Below are 19832 nucleotides of genomic sequence, written 5' to 3' on the forward strand. Positions count from 1 at the left end.
ACTAGAGACTGCAGATATGAGAGTTCTGAGAAAGATTTATAGGTGTGAACAGATGGCATCAATGGCAATATCATATTAAAAATTAGGATATTAGGAAAGAACTTGACATTGTAAGCATCCAGGAATGCGTTAGCAGAGCTAATCTCAGGTGGTATGGTAACTTAAACAGAATGGGCGAGGAAAGATTAGCAAAACAAGTGTTCTCTGCCAGGTTGGCAGCAAAACGACCCAGAGGAAGACCAAGATATAGGTGGATTGATACGGTACAAAGTGCCTTAGACGATAGAAATGTTTGATCTGATAATGTTGAAGTCTTGACAAGTAACAAACTGATTTGGAGGAAAATTGTAGATAGGAACTTAGTAATGATGTAAATTTTTCATGTAGGTACTATCATATCCTGTACACCCCTTGAGGGTACATTGCAAGAATTTGATGATGGTGATGAAAATTTATTTTGTAAAAGATCAAAAAAGATTTAAAATATGTGTAATAATACTTAACAATATAACCTCCTGTACACCCCCCCATGAGGATACATATCAGGAATTTGATTATGAGGATGACAACATAACCATATGAATGCAAAATTAAAATTTTACATTGTTTAAATTTAACAACCAGTCATTTAATTTTACATGGAACATTTATTAAGAGAAAAAAATACAGCTTAAAATAGCGGGGAGGGTAATAGAAAAAATTGCCCTTATTTCCTTAAGCAATAAAATAAAAAATTAATACTTTTGAATTTAAATGTTAAATATAGAGAATAATTGATTTAATAATCAAAATTGATAGTTGGTTGGTTAATTTGGGCTTTATTGGCACATTGAGACAGTAAAGGTCATACTGAACCAACCCAGAGGTTACAGCAGTGATCAAGGTAATAGTAAATAGTAATAAAAAGATATTTTAATAAATATGGGCAAAAAGCAAATTTTAAAAAAAAATGACTTTTAATTAAGCAAATTCGTAATCATAATGAAGTTGTGATAAATTATGATGTAAAAAAGAAATTCTTTGGAAGAAATGTACTTCTGGTTTCTTCATAAATATTTCTGGCTTCTGAAAACTTTTTCACTATGTATGCTGGTTGCTTGCCAAAAGAAGTTTTTTTTTTTTTTTCACTCAAAACAGATAATGTGATTTTTATTTTTGCCACCACACTAATGGATTATCAGTTCTTTTTAATGATAGTTTATTACAATATATAAACCATCTCACTGTTAACGTTTTTCTGCAGTTGATTTTGCTTCAACCTGATATCAATACAGCTGTATAAGAAAAGGTGATATCATCAACACCCCTGTCACAATTAAGTCCTATTTTTCCTCTCATCATGATTTTCTGATGAGCTAACCTTTTTTGATAATGGAATATTATCAAATTGATATTAAACCTGATATAAAAATTGCAGGTGTTAATCTCAGCTCTTTGCTTTATGCGGATGATGTTATACTTCTAAATAAATCCGCTACAAGTCTGCAAGATTCTCTGACTAAATTGAATAGCTGTTGTAATAGATATGGTATGAAGGTCAGCAATAAAAAGACAAAGACAATGAAAATATGCAGAATCATTGAAAATGTAAACTGTGTTGTGAATGGAGAACCTGTGGAACAAGTAAAACATTTCAGCTACTTAGGCACGATTTTTACTGAAGATGGTAAATTAAATATAGAAATAGACAACAGAATCAGCAAAGCTGGTATGGTGGGAAGTCAATTGAATAAACTCATATGGAATAAGAGAGAAATTAGTCGGAACACTAAATTAGCTGTATACAAGACAGTGTTCAAACCAGTTTTAACTTATGGATCTGAGAGCTGGGTCAGAAGTAAAACACTTGACCAAAGACTAGAGACCGCAGATATGAGAGTCCTAAGAAAGATTAGAGGCGTGAACAGATGGCATCAATGGCAATATCATATTAAAAATGAGGATATTAGGAAAGAACTTGACATTGTCAGCATCCAAGAATGCATTAGCAGAGCTAATCTCAGGTGGTATGGTCACTTAAACAGAATGAGCGAGGAAAGATTAGCAAAACAAGTGTTCTCTGTCAGGTTGGCAGGAAAATGACCCAGAGGAAGACCAAGATATAGGTGGATTGATACGGTACAAAGTGCCTTAGACGATAGAAATATAAGATCTGATAATGTTGGAGTCTTGACAAGTAACAGACTGATTTGGAGGAAAATTGTAGATAGGAAGTTAGTAATGATGTAATTTTTTCATGTAGTACTGTCATATCCTGTACACCCCTTGAGGGTACATGGCAGGAATTTGATGATGATGATGAATATTATGAATGATTTCATCATCTAATATTTACAAATTAGATTCAAATTTCTCATTAATTAGAATACTTTTAACATAATCAATTTTTTTCTGACTTAAAAAATGCTAGCATAAATCTATAGAAATAATACTGATTTTTTAATCAAGTATCACATGTTCTGTTAATATCTTCCCAGAGAAATTTTTTTCATTCTTCCTACTATGAAAATAAAAAAGTGTTATTTTCATCTTTAGATAAATACATTTTCTTGTAAGTCAGCAGTTAGAATCGAAGGAAATACAGGGAGATGGTTTAATGTTAAATCTGGTGTCACACAAGGATGTACATTATGAAGAAAAGTGGTATTAAACCTGATATCAAAATTGGAGATGTTGATGTCAGCTCCTTGCTTGATGCAGATGATGTTATACTTCTAAATAAATCCGCTACAAGTCTGCAAGATTCCCTGACTAAATTGAATAACTATTGTAATACATATGGTATGAAGGTCAGCAATAACAAGACAAAGATAATGAAAATAGGCAGAAGCATTGAAAATATCAGCTGCATTGTGAATGGATCACCTATAGAACAAGTAAAACATTTCAGCTACTTAGGCATGATTTTTAGTGAAGATGGTAAATTAAATATAGAAATAAACAACAGAATCAACAAAGCTTTTATGGTAGGAAGTCAACTGAATAAATTTATATGGAATAAGAGAGAAATTAGTCATCATCATCATCAAATTTCTAACATGTACCCTCAAGGGGTGTACAGGATATGATAGTACTACATGAAAAATTTACATCATTACTAACTTCCTATCTAGAATTTTCCTCCAAATCAGTCTGTTACTTGTCAAGACTCCAACATTATCAGATCTTATATTTCTATCGTCTAAGGCACTTTGTACTGTATCAATCTACCTATATCTTGGTCTTCCTCTGGGTCGTTTTCCTGCCAAACTGGCAGAGAAAACTTGTTTTGCTAATCTTTCCTCGCCCATTCTGTTTATGTGACCATACCATCTGAGATTAGCTCTGCTAATGCAGTCCTGGATGCTGACAATGTCAAGTTCTTTCCTAATATCCTCATTTTTTATTGCTATTGATGCCATCTGTTCGCGCCTCTAGTCTTTGGTCAAGTGTTTTACTTCTGACCCAGCTCTCAGATCCTTAAGTTAAAACTGGTTTGAACACTGTCTTGTATACAGCTAATTTAGTGTTTTAACTAATTTCTCTCTTGTTCCATATAAATTTATTCAATTGACTTCCTACCATACCAGCTTTGTTGATTCTGTTGTCTATTTCCATATTTAATTTACCATCTTCGCTAAAAATCATGCATAAGTAGCTGAAATGTTTTCCTTGTTCTATAGGTTCTCCATTCATAATGTAATTGATATTTTCAATGCATTAGCCTCTTTTCATTGTCTTTGTCTTGTTATTGCAGACATTCACACCATATCTATTACAACAGTAATTCAATTTAGCCAGGGAATTTTGCAGACTTGTAGTGCATTTATTTAGAAGTATAACATCATCTGCATAAAGCAAAGAGCTGAGATTAACATCTCCAATTTTGAAATCAGGTTTCATACCACTTCATAATGTGATCCATATAGATAATGAATAACAGAGGGGATAATGTATATCCTTGTCTGATACCAGATTTAACATGAAACCATCTTCCTGTACTTCCTTCAATTCTAACTGCTGACTTACAACTCATATAAATACCATATATCTGTAGCATTTTGAAAACTTCTCTCTTGGCACCTTTTCATATGCCTTTGACAAATCTACAAAACTTAAATACAGATCTTTGTTATATTCCCATGATTTCTCCAGTATTTGTCGTAAAGTGAAGATCAAAGAGATAACAAAGATCTCTATTTGAGTTTTGTAGATCTGGAAAAGGCATATGACAAGGTGCCAAGAGAGACGCTATTCAATACACTACAGTTATATGGTGTCAATGGAAAATTATATCAAGCAATACTTAGTCTTTATCATCATCAAATTCCTGCCATGTACCCTCAAGGGGTGTACAGGATATGACAGTACTACATGAAAAAACTACATCATTACTAACTTCCTATCTACAATTTTCCTCCAAATCAGTCTGTTACTTGTCAAGACTCCAACATTATCAGATCTTATATTTCTATCGTCTAAGGCACTTTGTACCATATCAATCCACCTATATCTTGGTCTTCCTCTAGGTCGTTTTCCTGCCAACCTGGCAGAGAACACTTGTTTTGCTAATCTTTCCTCTCCCATTCTATTTAAGTGACCATACCATCTGAGATTAGCTCTGCTAACGCATTCCTGGATGCTGACAATGTCAAGTTCTTTCCTAATATCCTCATTTTTAATATGATATTGCCATTGATGCCATCTGTTCACGCCTGTAATCTTTCTCAGGACTCTCATATCTGCGGTCTCTAGTCTTTTGTCAAGTGTTTTACTTCTGACCCAGCTCTGAGATCCATAAGTTAAAATTGGTTTGAACACTGTCTTGTATACAGCTAATTTAGTGTTCCGACTAATTTCTTTCTTATTCCATATGAATTTATTCAATTGACTTCCCACGATACCAGCTTTGCTGATTCTGTTGTCTATTTCTATATTTAGTTTACCATCTTCAGTAAAAATTGTGCCTAAGTAGCTGAAATGTTTTACTTGTTCCACAGGTTCTCCATTCACAACACAGTTGACATTTTCAATGATTCTGCCTATTTTCATTGTCTTTGTCTTTTTATTGCTGACCTTCATACCATATCTATTACAACAGCTATTCAATTTAGTCAGAGAATCTTGCAGACTTGTAGCGGATTTATTTAGAAGTATAACATCATCCACATAAAGCAAAGAGTTGACATTAACATCTCCAATTTTGATATCAGGTTTAATACCACATTCCTTCATAATGTGATCCATATAGATAATGAATAACAGAGGGGATAATGTACATCCTTGTCTCACACCAGATTTAACATTAAACCATCTTCCTGTACTTCCTTCAATTCTAACTGCTGACTCACAACTCAAATAAAGACTAAGTATTGCTTGATATAATGTCCCATTGACACCATATAACTGCAGCGTATTGAATAGCTTCTCTCTTGGCACCTTGTCATATGCCTTTTCCAAATCGACAAAACTTAAATACAGATCTTTGTTATATTCCCATGCTTTCTCGACTATTTGTCGTAAAGTGAAGATCTGATCCTGACAGCCTCTATTTGGCCTGAATCCAGCTTGTTCTTCACCAAGCTTTTCTTCCACAATTCTTCTCAACCGTTTCTCAAGTATACTTGCATAGATCTTGCCAGGAACACTCAGTAGGGAAATACCTCTGTAATTCTCACATTCAGTTTTATTTCCCTTTTTATATATGGGTACTATGAGAGCTCTACTCCAATCATCGAGAATTCGTCCCTCTGTCCAGGCTTTCTGAACTATGCAGTGCAGCCACTGTAATACTCTTATACCACCATACTTCAGCATTTCTGGTCGAATATCATCTACTCCTGCTGCCTTTCCACATTTCAAACCTTTGATGGCTTTTTCTACTTCAAGTATGGATATGTATTCCTGACTGCATGCCTGGTCAGTGTTTTTTATCACTGTGCTCTTATCACTGCTTGTTTCATTTAGCAGTTTTTCAAAGTAATTACTCCATACTTCAAGGATATCTTTTTCTCCTGTTTTCATTTCACCTTTATCATCTCTAATTCCTTTTACAGCACTTTCCTCCATTCCTAAGCTTCTTCAAAAACCTCCAGAATATTTTGCCACCTTCTTGATATTTATTTTCTATATTCTTGCCAAAGTCCTCCCATGACTTTTGTTTAGCTAGTTTTACACACTGTTTAGCTTTCTTACATTTGTCTCTGTATTCTGTAAGAGTAAAAGCTGACTTATTTGCCAGGATCTTTTGATATGCTTTCTTCTTTTCCTTCACTGCCTCTTTAACTTCCTGTATCCACAAGGGAGTTCTGATTTTTTTATCCTTGCACACAACCTCACCACATGCCTCTCTGGCAGAATCAATCAATGTTTCCTTCAGAGTTTGCCAATGAATCTCCAAGGTTTGATTCCTGTTCTCAAACTCTTTCATTTTCTTTTCAATAATATTTCTGTATTTTAGTCTACAGTTCACATCTGAGAGCTGCTCAACTTTTATTCGCTTTAAAACTTTCTTAGATGTTATTCTTTTCAATATGAAATTCAATTTTATCCTGCTCAAGACTAAATAGTGATCACTTCCAATTTCAAATCCTCTGTACACTCTGGTGTCCTGCACCAAGGAGAAAACATCACTATCAACAATAACATAGTCAATGAGACTTTTCTTATTCCTAGCCTCTTCTCTCCATGTGAATTTGTGCACATTTTTATGTTGGAACATGGTGTTAGTAATAATCAGTCCATGTCCTGAGCAGAAATCCAACAGATATTTGCCATTATTATTAGCTTTGCTCTTTTCTCCAAATTTTCCCAAAATATTTTTGTATGTCTCACAATCATTTCCTACTCTACTATTTAGATCCCCAACAAGGACCAACTTTTCCTTTTTCATTGTGTCAGTTGCTTTTTCTAAAGCCTCAAAAAATTCCTCCACTTCTACCTTAGTAGAACCTTCTGTGGGACCATAGGCACAAATAAGTCTCATTGTCCAGTTCCCCATTCTCATATTTGCCCACATTACTCTACTTGAGACTGACTGCCATTCAAGAAGATTAGCCTCGTATTTTGTGTTGAATACTATGGCTACTCCTTCTTTTCCTTGATTGTCATTGCCTGAATATAACATTTTGTATTTATTGCTCAGAAAGATCTCACCAGTTTTGGTCTTTTTTGTTTCAGTCACCCCTATTATGTCGATCTGGTACTTATCTAATTCCTCAGCTAGTTCCATTTCTTTGCCATTCAGGCTTCTTACATTGATAGTACCGATCTTTAACTCTGGTGATGTTGAGTTGGGGTTTGTTTTCAGATTTGTATCAAGCAATTTAAAGCAATACTTAGTCTTTATTTGAGTTGTAAATCAGCAGTTAGAATTGAAGGAAGTACAGGAAGATGGTTTAATGTTAAATCTGGTGTGAGACAAGGATGTACATTATCCCCTCTATTATTCATTATCTATATGGATCATATTATGAAGGAAAGTGGTATTAAACATGATATCAGAATTGGAGATGTTAATGTCAGCTCTTTGCTTTATGCGAACGATGTTATACTTCTAAATAAACCCACTACAAGTTTGCAAGATTCCCTGACTAAATTGAATAACTGTTGTAATAGATATGGTGTGAAGGTCAGCAATAAAAAGACAAAGACAATGAAAATAGGTAGAATAGTTGAAAATGTCAATTGTGTTGTAAACGGAGAACCTGTGGAACAAGTAAAACATTTCAGCTACTTAGGCACGATTTTTAGTGAAGATGGTAAATTAAATATGGAAATAGACAACAGAATCTCCTTTGTACCTTCTCCAATATATCAGAATCATAACAGAAACCAGAAGACCAGACCAGTGTACAATAGTAGTTCAAGTGAGGTCTTATCAAGGCCTAATAAAGAAGCAAAATGACATCCTTATCTTTACATGTGAACGTCCGTTTCAGTATTGCAATTATGTTTTGAGTTGTATGAGGGGATGTCTGAAAAGTTTGGTAAATTTCCAATAGATGGTGACACAATTCAGTCATTCATACCAGTGTCGGCACATATCTTTTTCATGACCATTGGCAAAATTTTAGCCACGTGCAACGTGTAGTTCTCGTTTGGCAAACATTTGAAGGGTAGGTCATGCCTCAGTAACTTGCTCACGTATTATAACACAGTGACGGCTGAACTGGATAAGGGTAAACTGGTTTACGGTGATTCTACTGGACCTTGCCAAGGCCTTTGACAGGATTCCACATGGAATTCTAATCAGTAAATTGCAGCATATGGGAATGGACATAGGGTTGGTGAGATGGATAGGAGGGTGGTTGATGGAGAGATATCAGAGAGTGGTTTACTCGGGAGTAGAGTCCACAAGACGGCCTGTGACTAGTGGTGTGCCACAAGGATCTGTTCTTGGACCACTGCTGTTTAATTTGTTCATAAATGATATAGGAAATGATCTGAGAAGAACAGTTCATTTGTTTGCGGATGATGTGAAGTTGGGTAGGGCAATAGTGAATGCAGATGACGTCAAAATTTTGTAGGATGATTTGGATAGATTGGAGGTCTGGGCTAAGGAGAATGGATGTCAGTTTAATGTGGCAAAACGTAAGGTTATGCATTTTGGGGTGAAAAGATTGGCGGCAGTTTACTGCATTGGTGGAACCGTGCTCCAAGAAATTGATGAGGCACGAGATTTAGGAGTGTTGGTAGATAAGGAATTGAAATTTAGGGGACACATTGCAAAAGTGACCAAAACAGCTCATCAAATCACTTGGTTGCTGAAGAATACGTTGACAAGCAGAGACAAGCAGGTTATTGTTCCTCTGTATCGAGCCTTGATAAGACCCCATCTAGACTACTGTGCTCAGATTTGGTCACCTAGATTTCTTCTTGATGGGGAGGAGGTGGAGAGGATCCAGAGGCGAGTGACCAAGATGATAGCAGGTCTGTGGAATGAACCGTATGAGAACAGGTTGAGGATTTGTGGGTTGCAAAAATTGGTTGATAGGCGGAGAAGGGGAGATATGATTGAGACATGCAAATTACTGAAGGGTTTCTATAAAATTAATTCAGAAGATATTTTTGAGAACAGGGCTGGTTGTGGGAGGACTAGGGGACATCCATGGAAACTGGGCAAAAGTGTGGTTAGTAAAGGTGTTAGAGCTGGGTTCTTTACTTTTAGAGTAGTGAATGAGTGGAATGCGCTCCCTGTGTCTGTGGTGGATGCTGTGACAGTGAATGAGTTTAAGGCGAGGTATGATAGATACTGTATGAATGTCAAATAGTTGTGATGAATATGATTTGGGGCCTCCCTCGATGAGTCTAATGACTCCCTGGAGTTTCCCGTAATAATAGTAATAGTAATTTAAAACGATTGTATTCACATTTTTCATAAAAAGGAGAAAAACAAGTTTCGTGAAGTGATAAAACACTTTCATTTGAAGAAGTAAATGGCTGCACAGATCAAAGCCAAGTTAGATGCAGTTCATGGGGACTCTGCATCAGCATTAAAGACGATTTTTTTTTTTTGGATAAATGAGTTTAAATGTGGTTGGAAGTCTATCGAAGATGAAGCGCACTCTGCATGTCCAACTAAGGTCACTACGAAGTAAATGACTGACAAAATCCATGGTATTTTTATGGAAGACGACCGAGTTAAAGTGCATGAAACTGCTGAGATTGTAGGCATCTCAAATGAATGGGTGTATAATATCTTGCACGAAAAATTGCACATGAAAAATGATGGCAAACGTTTAAAATGATTGTGTTCACATTTTTCATCAAAATGGAGAAAAACAAGTTTCGTGCAGTGATAAAACACTTTTATTTGAAGAAGTGAATGGCCACTCAGATTAAAGCAGAGTTAGATGCAGTTCATGGGGACTCTGCACCAGCATTAAAGACTATTTATTTTTGGATAAATGAGTTTAAATGTGGTTGGAAGTCCATCGAAGATGAAGTGCACTCTGGACACCCAACTAAGGTGTCCAGAGTGCGAAGGAAATGACTGACAAAATCCATGGTATTGTTATGGAACACCACAGAGTGAAAGTGCATGAGATTGCTGAGATTGTAGGCATCTCAAATGAATGGGTGTATAATATCTTGCACGAAAAATTGCACATGGAAAATGATGGGTGCCGCGATTGTTGACTGTCGATCAAAAACGTATGCGAAAAGACATTTCAACAAAGTGTTTGGCGATGTTTAATTGCAATTCCCAGGATTTTTTGCATCGATTCGTGACTGTAGATCAGTGGTCGCCAAACTTCTTTGACCATCGACCCCTGCAAGAGTTTCTCGACTTTTTATCGACCCCCCCCCCTATTTTACTATTATGTAATTATAATAGGACAAGCAAAAAAGACCCTTATGTGAGTTTTTAGATTGTTTATTTTATAGTTACAGTGTTTATTGTATGTATAATATAGTATATATTATTATATTGGCTTAACGTCAAAGGGATACGTTTTTGTCGTCCTTCTTAACATTACATATTTGATAGAAGGGATAAATAATATATAAAATTTAATTTAGATAACAAAATAACAATAATACAATCGTCCTTATATATATGAAAATAAGACTTTTATTAACTTAGTAAACAACTTACTAACATCAATGTGATGGGTGTGCTTCGTGACTCTTGACAAGATTAGCAATGTTGGGTTCAAAATGAGTAAGTTTCAGCCTTAAATCGCCACGGAATTCTATATCTAGCTTATTTTTTTGCTTTGTTAAAATGGAATTAACATGGCTGAAACCAGCTTCAACTATGTACGAGCTTAGAAATGCAATATTTTTCTACAACATTTATATTTGTCCAAAAGTAACTTAAAGTCCTATTTTTAAAAAGCGTCTTAGCTTCAAGATCAACTGACAATTCAATAAGTTCATCTTGTAAGTTACATTTGATATTTTCAATATCTGCAGAAAATGGCGTGATAACCCAATCTGGAATGTTCATGTTTTCAAAATCTGGAAAGCGCAATTTAAAATCATCACTCAAATTTTGAAGATGTTTTGTGTATATTTCTAAGTCTTCATCTTTTACTTCCAATTGCTGTAGATTCGAAAAGTACTGAAACTCTTTTCGTAGCAATGATGATTTAAATAAGGCTAATTTAGCTTGGAAGACTAAAAGAATCATCCGAGCTTGAATAATCGTGATATCTTTACCTTGTAGATGGGTCTGTCATTCATTAAATTTTGAAAATAAGTCCTCCAAGTAGCAAATATGATTCTTATTTCTCTTCACTTCATTACTCAAAAACAAATTAACAGCTGTAAGAAACTCTAGGGCTGAGTCGAACAACTCAACAAATCTTTGTAGACTTGCATCTCTAGACAACCATCTTACTTCAGTATGAAAGAGTAATTGGTTTGATACTGTGTCATTTTTTTCACAAAGTTTGGCACACAATCGCAATTTAAGAGGATGAGCACTAATTTGATTAATAGATTTAAAATAAACTCTTAGAGTATCATGCAGTTCATCACTGAGAGTTTTTGCCACCAAATGGTTTCTGTGCAATACACAGCAAATAGTACGTACACTTTGAACTTTTTTTTTTTCAGAAAGGCAGCGAAGCCTCAATAACAGCTCATCATTGCAGGTGCGCCATCTGTGGCTACTGCTGTTATATTAGTAAATGGAATATCATACTTATTTAAATATTCCTCCAATTGCTGAAAAATTGTCAACCCCATTCCATCACTTTCAAGATATTTTGCAAATAAAAATTTGTTAATAATTTGATGTTTGGTTTTATTATAATATCTTACATAAGCCATAAGAATAGAAGAACTATCGAATGTAGATTCATCAAGTTGGATGGAGAACTTACTATTTTTGAGTTCTGATACTACAGTTTTTTCTACATTTTCAGCCATTTCACCAATATGTCTTTTCATGGTATTCGCACTCAATGGTAAGCATTTTAAAACAAGGACAGAATCTTTTTTCATTATGGTTTCAATTACTTCTTTGATTGTGGGTATAACAATGTCCTCTGCAATTGTATGTGGTTTTCCTTTTTTTGCTATATTAAAAGAAATATTGTAGGAGGCTGTTAATCCTTGTTTATTGTCAGCTTTGGCAGGTGTTTTCATAAATGATTTTATAGTTGGTCGATTTGTGTATTTCTCTTTCAGTTCTTTAAAAAAGTCAAAATCTTTATCTTTCTTATCGGGATGGAGTCTTTGAAGATGCTTTCATTTTTGCTGGTTTCATTGCATCGTTATTAAAAGTTTTTTCACAAAGAAGACATAGGCCTCGTTTCGTTTCTTAATGAAGCAATAAACCCAAGTTTCAAATATTCTAATGAATATTGTCTGCATTTCTTTTTAGAATCTGAAGCTGCCATTGTGGTTACTGGGGTTGTAACAAAATAATTAAAATTGAAGTTAGTAAGCAAAAGTAATAAGTCTAAATAATATACCTACTCACATATTTCTATAGGATGTACAAAACTACCAGCCCTGCTCAATTCTTCAACATAGAGAAGTTCAGTTCGTGAATGAATAACAATTGAATTATGATATGTATGTTGATGAATTTTAGAACATTAATACTCATTTGTATGTCTATGCGCAAAAATGAGACTGGAATCGAATACGTTTAAGTATAAGTAAATAAGAACTGCGCATGTGTCGCAATCTCGTTCCCGCGAGCTGGCTGGGCAGGAACCACCGACATCCGTTTATTGGTAAATACGTCATTTTGGCCTACTTGATTGGCCTCCGAACTATTTTCATGACCTTGCTCCATCTTACAGGTCCTATTCATGTCACTGCTCCCACGATTCACTCTTAATTGTGTTGTCATTCAGGATGGAGGTAATTCAAGTTAACCGAATTAAATATTACCCATACAATGATGTCATATTTTTCTATCGACCCCTAACAATGTTATATCGATCCCTGGGGGCCGATATCGACCACTTTGGTGACCACTGCTATAGATGAAACTTGGATCCACCACTACACACCTGAGTCCAAGCAGTAGTGAAAACAGTGGACAATGCCCAGTGAAAGAGCACCGAAAAAAGCGAAGACCGCTTTGTCAGCTGGGAAAGTGATGGCCACTGTTTTCTGGGATTCCCAAGGAATTATCATGATAGACTATTTGGTAAAGGTAAGACAATAATAGGAGTCTATTATGAGTCATTGTTGGACCATTTAAAAGAAGAACTGAAAAAAAAAACGGCCAAGATTGGCACACAGAAAAGTGTTCTTCCATCATAACAATGCACCATCCCACACATCAGCCATTGCAATGGCAAAATTGCACTAATTGAGGTTCGAATTGGTTCCACATCCACCATATTCTCCAAAATTGGCCCCACGTGACCTCGTCTTGTTCCCAAACTTAAAAATTTGGCTCAGTGAGAAAAAGTTTTCTTCAAACAAGGATGTCATCAAGGCTGTCAATGACTATTTTGTACAATTCAACAAATCCTACACTTTAGATGGGAGGAAACTTCTGATAATTTACATTGCTAGTATAAAATAATAGTTTCGTGTACCTTACATTATACACAAAACAAATTTCTTTAAAATGAAAAAATCTGGGGATTGAGGAGGCTAAAAGTTTACCTGTTCCTGTGTTTTTGCTTCTTCCAAATCCTGGTGAGTTGCCAAGATCACACAAGGAATACCTTTTAAAGCACTATCAGAGAGTACAGTTTGAAAAGCTCCTACAGAAATTTTAAGCTCATCATCATTTGCTGCCCCATTTACTACATACAAAAGACCATGCTGACCCTGAAAGTATCGATTCCAAAATGGCCTAACACTTTCTGCACCTAAAAAAAGAAAGAAAGAAAAACTGAATAACCACTTGTAGAAGTCACAGTACTAGTAAGAGAGGACCTTTGCATCTTCAATATGGAATGCACAGAATTAGGAATTCTAACTCAATGTCCAATTGCTATAATCTAGCTGTGTGTATATGCATACAAGTAAGTTATAAGTATTCACTTATAATTCACATTGATGACAAAACAAACACTGATAACCAAGGACTTAAACCCTCTGTCCAAAAAGAAACCGAACTTTTCGAAAATAGAAGAAACTAGTGGCGGCACCTGTTGTATCTTTTTGTTGTCGAAAGCGGCAACCTTTTTGTTGTCGAAAGCGTCATAACAGTTGACACAACACATTAGTGTTGTGTCAACTGTTATGACATTTGCTTCGTTAGAAGCCGTTACAGTGCCAAGAGTGACAGTGTGTTTTGACGAACAGTCGGAAAATGAGTTACGAACAGAGAGCCGAGATTGACTTTTGTGTTAAACTTGGTAAAAGTTTTACCAAAATGCATCAAATGCTTTAAAAAGCATACAGCAATGAATGCTTATCCGGTACTCAAGTTTATGAGAGGTTTAAGCAATTTCAAAGTGGAGGATGATGAAAAGCCGGGCCGTCCAAAAACTAGACTGAGCGAAGTTAACATCCAAAAAGTGCATGATTTCATCAAAGAAAACCCGAAATCGTCTGTGAGATTGATTGGAAATGCCAAAATGAACTGTGCACAACATTTTGACCTAAAGTTTGGGCCTTCATAAATTGAATTCGTGATTTGTTCCCCACAAGTTGACCAACGACCAAAAAATGTATCAAATCGAACACTTCAAGGATCTCATTAAAACCGCTCGTAAGGACTCAAACTTCCTTGAAACAATCGTTACTGGCGACGAAACATGGTGTTTTGAGTATGAGCCCAAAAAAAAAGCACAAGAGTGCTGAGTGGAGACCACCAGAAGAGGGGCATCCGAAAAAAAAGTCGCTTCGAGAAGTCAAAAGTAAAGACAGTGCTGATTTGTTTCTACGATTCCAAGGGCATTATTCACAAAGAATTCGTTCTGCCTGGCCAAACGGTCAATGGTGAGTTTTATCTTGAAGTTTTGAAGCGATTGATAGCAAGAATTCATCGCGTACGGCATAAATATCGTGATGCAGGCAGCTCGTCACTTTTGCACGATAATGCACCATCTCATCGTTCGAACATTGTGAGATAGTGTTTGAGCAAAAACCAAGTTTGTGTGTTGGATCATGTGCCGTATTCACCTGATTTACCACCCTATGACTTCTTTCTCTTCCCCCGACTTCATTTGCTGATGAAAGGAAAGCGACACGACACCACTGAAAACGTTCAAGCGGCAGTAACCACGATCCTCAACAGTATCCCAAAAAACAATATAAAAAACTCATTTAACAAATTAATTGACTGCACCAAACGCTGTATCGAAGCTGAGGGAGAGTATATTGATTGAAATAAATGATTTGAATAATTATAATTGGCCTGTGTTTCATTTTCTATCATAAGTTCGGTTTCTTTTTGGAGAGGAGGTGTAGTCAACCAAGTCAATTCAAATCTCAATATAGTAGATTCTGACTTTATTATTCATTAACAATAATTAAAACATTCTATGATGGTATGAAATTGTATGATTGTATATGGTATGATTGGTGTGTATCCATCTATCTGAAGTTGCCAAGATCACAGCATACAAGTGAGAATAAGTGAGAAGTGCATTTTGCAGGAGGGAGTAGAAGCTTTCATTACTTTTACCTTCCAGTGGTGTGTAGGATATTTGCTATTTAGTGATATCAGATTATGTTACAATTTTTTTTTTTTTTTTTGAATTTTTGGCAATGGCCAATTTTGAATGAATAAATAAAAGGGCAAGTTTTATAGTTTTATTATATGGTGTAAAATGATACTGATTTTTTTTTTTTTTTTTTTTGTAATTAGAAATTTCTTTAGTAATGTTTGGTATAAAAGAAATCTTTGTAAAGTTACAGGCTGCCGCAAACTGTTTAACTGCAATATTTATTAGTAACAATCAAATAAAACGGTAGTGTTGATTATGTAACTTAAAAAAATTGAAAGAAGAAAACAGTGAACATTTTCTTCCTTCATCTTCATTTCCAATGAAGTGTTCATGGTAGTAAAGAAATGCAGTCTTGTTTACAAGCAATGATTTCACTTTGGTTTTTGCCACCATGTTATCTGCTGCACCATCCATGGTATACCAGAGTGGTTGATTAACTTTTCAGTTAATATCATGGATTCAGATCTACGATATTATAAAAATAAGTTAACTTGAGAATTAAAAAGACTGAGTGAGAGACAAAGTAAATTCAAAAGTAATATCTTTATTTACAAACAAATAATATTATTGTAAATTTTGGTACTGCATGGGTTGTTGTCCTTTGACTGAATGGTCATTTGTTCACCATGTAGTGAATAACCTTTCACTACATGGTGAACAATTTCCTCTCTTCAGCTTTTCCTGGCAATACAGGAATGCCCTAGGGTTCTTTTACAATCTTCTCCTTATGACTGAGCTTCTCTTGCTAACCTCAAACTTCTATATATAGTTTTTCTGATCATAGTATTCCATTCCTCCTCATTCAGTGAACTCTGTAGTGTTCAAATATTCTAATCTTCAAGATCTTCCACAACCACTGCCTTTAATCTCTTAAGAATAGCATAGATAGTTCACCTATATGACAATCTTGTCAACTAGATCAAACAGTACTTACTGTTTGTTCTCTTTCAGAAAAACTCATCTCTTCACCTCTCCTTCCATTTGATAATCATCATACCTTCCCTAGACTAGATAATATCAAACTTGCCTTCCTGGACTGACATTTATTTATTATCATTTTTGGGAAGCAACACACATCACATTCATAGCTTCCTCGGCTTCCAAAAAATTTGGCGTCCTTTTTCACTCAAGACGTTACTTCTTACCTGTATGTTCATCCAATCATAGAATAATGTTGTACACTTGAAGAAACTGAAGAAGTTCCAAACACTCTACACTTTATATCTGAACCACTCACTTATCTCAATCATTGTTTTAAAAAAAAACAAACAAGAAAACAAAATATTTGGAGGGATACTATCGAATAATATTCCAGACAAATTCTGATAATCTGTTTCTAAAATTAAGATTACTTTATGATTGTGCTTCAGCCATGACACAAAGATAAAGCAAAATCTTTATTTTGGTAAAGGGATATCAGAAGAATACTAAACAACCTAGACACCAAAAAACTCTTCTAGTCCTAAAAGCATCTCGCCAGCTGTACTCAAACATTGTGCTCCAGAGGAAGCCTATCGTGTATCATTTCTATACTCTTTTATAGTTAGCTGGCACTTATTCCAATACATTGCTCTATGTATTGGCACTTATTCCAAAACATAGAGCAATCACATATCCAGTCTATTCATAAAAAAAAAAAAAAGGGGGGGGGGAGACACAGAAATCTACTATCAGACTATTGACCAATTGCCAACACCTCAATTGTCTACAAAATAATGGAGAAAGCCATAGACAGCCAACTTCTTTACTACCTGGTGGTGGACCACCAGGTAGTAAAGAAGTTGATCAGTGACCACCAGTATGGATTACACCATCAAGGTCTGCAGCTTCCTAGCCTACATCATCCACAAATAGATATGTGCCATGAAAAAGTTCAAAGAAATGCTGTCACTTTAGACATTTACAGAGCTTTTGATTGAGACTGGCATTGAGGCCTGCAAAGCAAACTGCCATCCTTTATTTTACCTGCCCTCATCTGTAACTGGGTAGCCAGCTTCCTCCCTGGTTGTCATGCATGTCATAGGTTAAGGGCTCCTGTTCTATCACCTAGCCTCTTTCATGTATACATAAATGTCCTACTTTCAATCATCACTAATCCTATTCAAAGCTCTGTGATGAATAGGATTAGTAATCTCCATTTATTCTACTCAACTGACAAACCATGCAATGCTCAGGCAGCCAAGATTATCTCTCTAGTCATTCTGGAGAAATAATCTTGGAGCTTGGGATGCCTGAGTTTTCATGCGCCAAATTGTTCCCCTTAACTAGTACCCTACACACTGATCTTCATACTATCCTTCAATGGGATAAGGACAATCTGGTCAACCTTCAATGCCACCAAAGCACAATCTTGCCTTTTGGGAAAGGGATCTCAGCTCATCTATCCTTACCCTCAGTAATACACAAATCACCAGGCTTACACTTGGATAAAGGATTAAACATTGATAAAATTTTGTGGTATCTTTAATTTATAGCATAACCATGTGGAAAAACTTCCAAAAACTCTCTCTAATCCAGAGTATTTTAATAATAATGTGTGACACCTATTGGCAACTCGTATATAAAAATATTACTTCTGAATTACTTCAACCTTGCTTATCAAAGGGATTTGGCTCCCACTGATGAGACCTCAATAAAAGTTGAAATCAGACTGGGTAGTGGCTCTTCTCTTAATGCATAGCATTATGGGAAGGGCCACTACCTGTAGAGATATATATAATATCAGAAGCTAAGAAGTTTCGTATGGTGTCTCTACACAAAGAAGGCCAAACTCAACACTTTATAGCTAAGGACTTGAAATGTTCTCAAGCAAGAGTGAGGAGAGCATTGAGATAGTATTCTAATGACTGGAGTTTTCAAAATAATTGCTGCAATAGCGGTCAAAAGGTACTAACTACATCAAGGATGAGGGGAGATTGAAGAATATTGTGAAGAAAAACAGCTTCCAAAGTGTCAGGTATTTTTTACAGGAGATGGAAAGAACTAGTGAATATATCTAAATCTATGACATTGAGATGACTTCACAAACTGGGTTTTAAATCATGAGTATATAAGATGAAGTCCCTTATGATTTCCAAGCAAGTGGCAACTAGAGTGTGATCGTGTAAGCAAAGACTATTGTGGGATCAAGAGGATTGGAAAAAGGTACTTTTTTAGCAATGAAAGTATGTTTTGTGTGCTCCGCAGACATGTCTGGCGTCTTAAGCAAGAAGCATTCGGGTCCACAATACACAACCTATCTGGACCCACAGAGGGTCCAGGTAGGCTGTGTATTGTGTATGAAAGCGTTAATTCCACAGTGTACTAAGAAATTCTTGAGCACTTTATGTTACCGGTATTGGAAAATTTATCTGGTGATGGCGATTTCCTTTATAGCAAGATTCAGCTTCTTGTCACACTTCCAAATCAATGTAATTCCTTGGCTAACAAACTCACCAGATTTAAACCCCACTGAGAATTTGTGGGGAATTATGAAAAAACAGCTTCATGTTGTCCCAAGAGACAAAAATTAACCACCTTTACTTGTGGTAAAGGTGGACCAAGCTCTCATCACTCGTCTCAGTATCTCCCATAATGCAAAGCACATCTCCTTGCAGACATGCATAATACTATGCATTAAGGGAAGGGCCACTTCATTATAGTCTAACCAAGTGGAAAATAAAACTTCCAACAAAAATGATCTTGTTTCTAGTCTGCAGACCATATGGGCATGTTTTGAAAAAAAAGACTGTGAACTGCTAGTAAATAATATGTACAACCTTTGTGAATGGTCATAAAAGCTAAGGGGGGTTTGTAACAAAATACTAATTATCATGTTGTTTCCCTTTGACTGTAATTTTTGTGCATTTATTTTCACATTATTCTAATATTTGAACCATGTTAAAAATTATTCTGTTTTGTGAATGTTTTCAAATAACAGGTTTCTTATAATTTTTATTACATTTTATATGTTTACATGGTTATATAATCTACAAAGTATGTAGATTTAAATTATGCTAATTGATATTTGGTAGTAATTAATTTCTATGCAATAAATTAGAATTGCAAATTATTCAACGCATTTTCTTTGATTATTCTAATTTTTTTGATTCAGAGGTATATGTGTGTGTATACACAAAACAAATAAACAACATATATGCTTTTGGTAATAAAATTCAAGAGTTTCACAAAAAGGTCAAAAACATCTGTGTTATGAAGTATCCTATACAGCATAAAATGTTAAAAACATATGAAAGTCAAATTATGAAGTAT

The 19832-nt window shown here is 35.3% G+C and overlaps 1 protein-coding gene across 2 annotated transcripts in view; it reads right to left on the reverse strand.

Annotated features, from left to right (window-relative positions):
- Window positions 1–19832, reverse strand: part of LOC150100637 (ADP-ribosylation factor-like protein 15) — a 98863-nt gene that overhangs the window by 39151 nt on the left and 39880 nt on the right. For both annotated transcript variants that reach the window (XM_090401484.1, XM_090401485.1), the window contains exon 4: window positions 13564–13772. In XM_090401484.1, the coding sequence (XP_090257610.1) occupies window positions 13564–13772 (209 nt within the window). The remainder of the gene's footprint in view (window positions 1–13563; window positions 13773–19832) is intronic.

The sequence above is a fragment of the Typopeltis vanoorti genome, chromosome 12, assembly GCF_054136105.1.
Source record: "Typopeltis vanoorti isolate ZY-2024b chromosome 12, IOZ_Tvanoo_1.0, whole genome shotgun sequence".
Taxonomy (NCBI): Eukaryota; Metazoa; Arthropoda; class Arachnida; order Uropygi; family Thelyphonidae; genus Typopeltis; species Typopeltis vanoorti.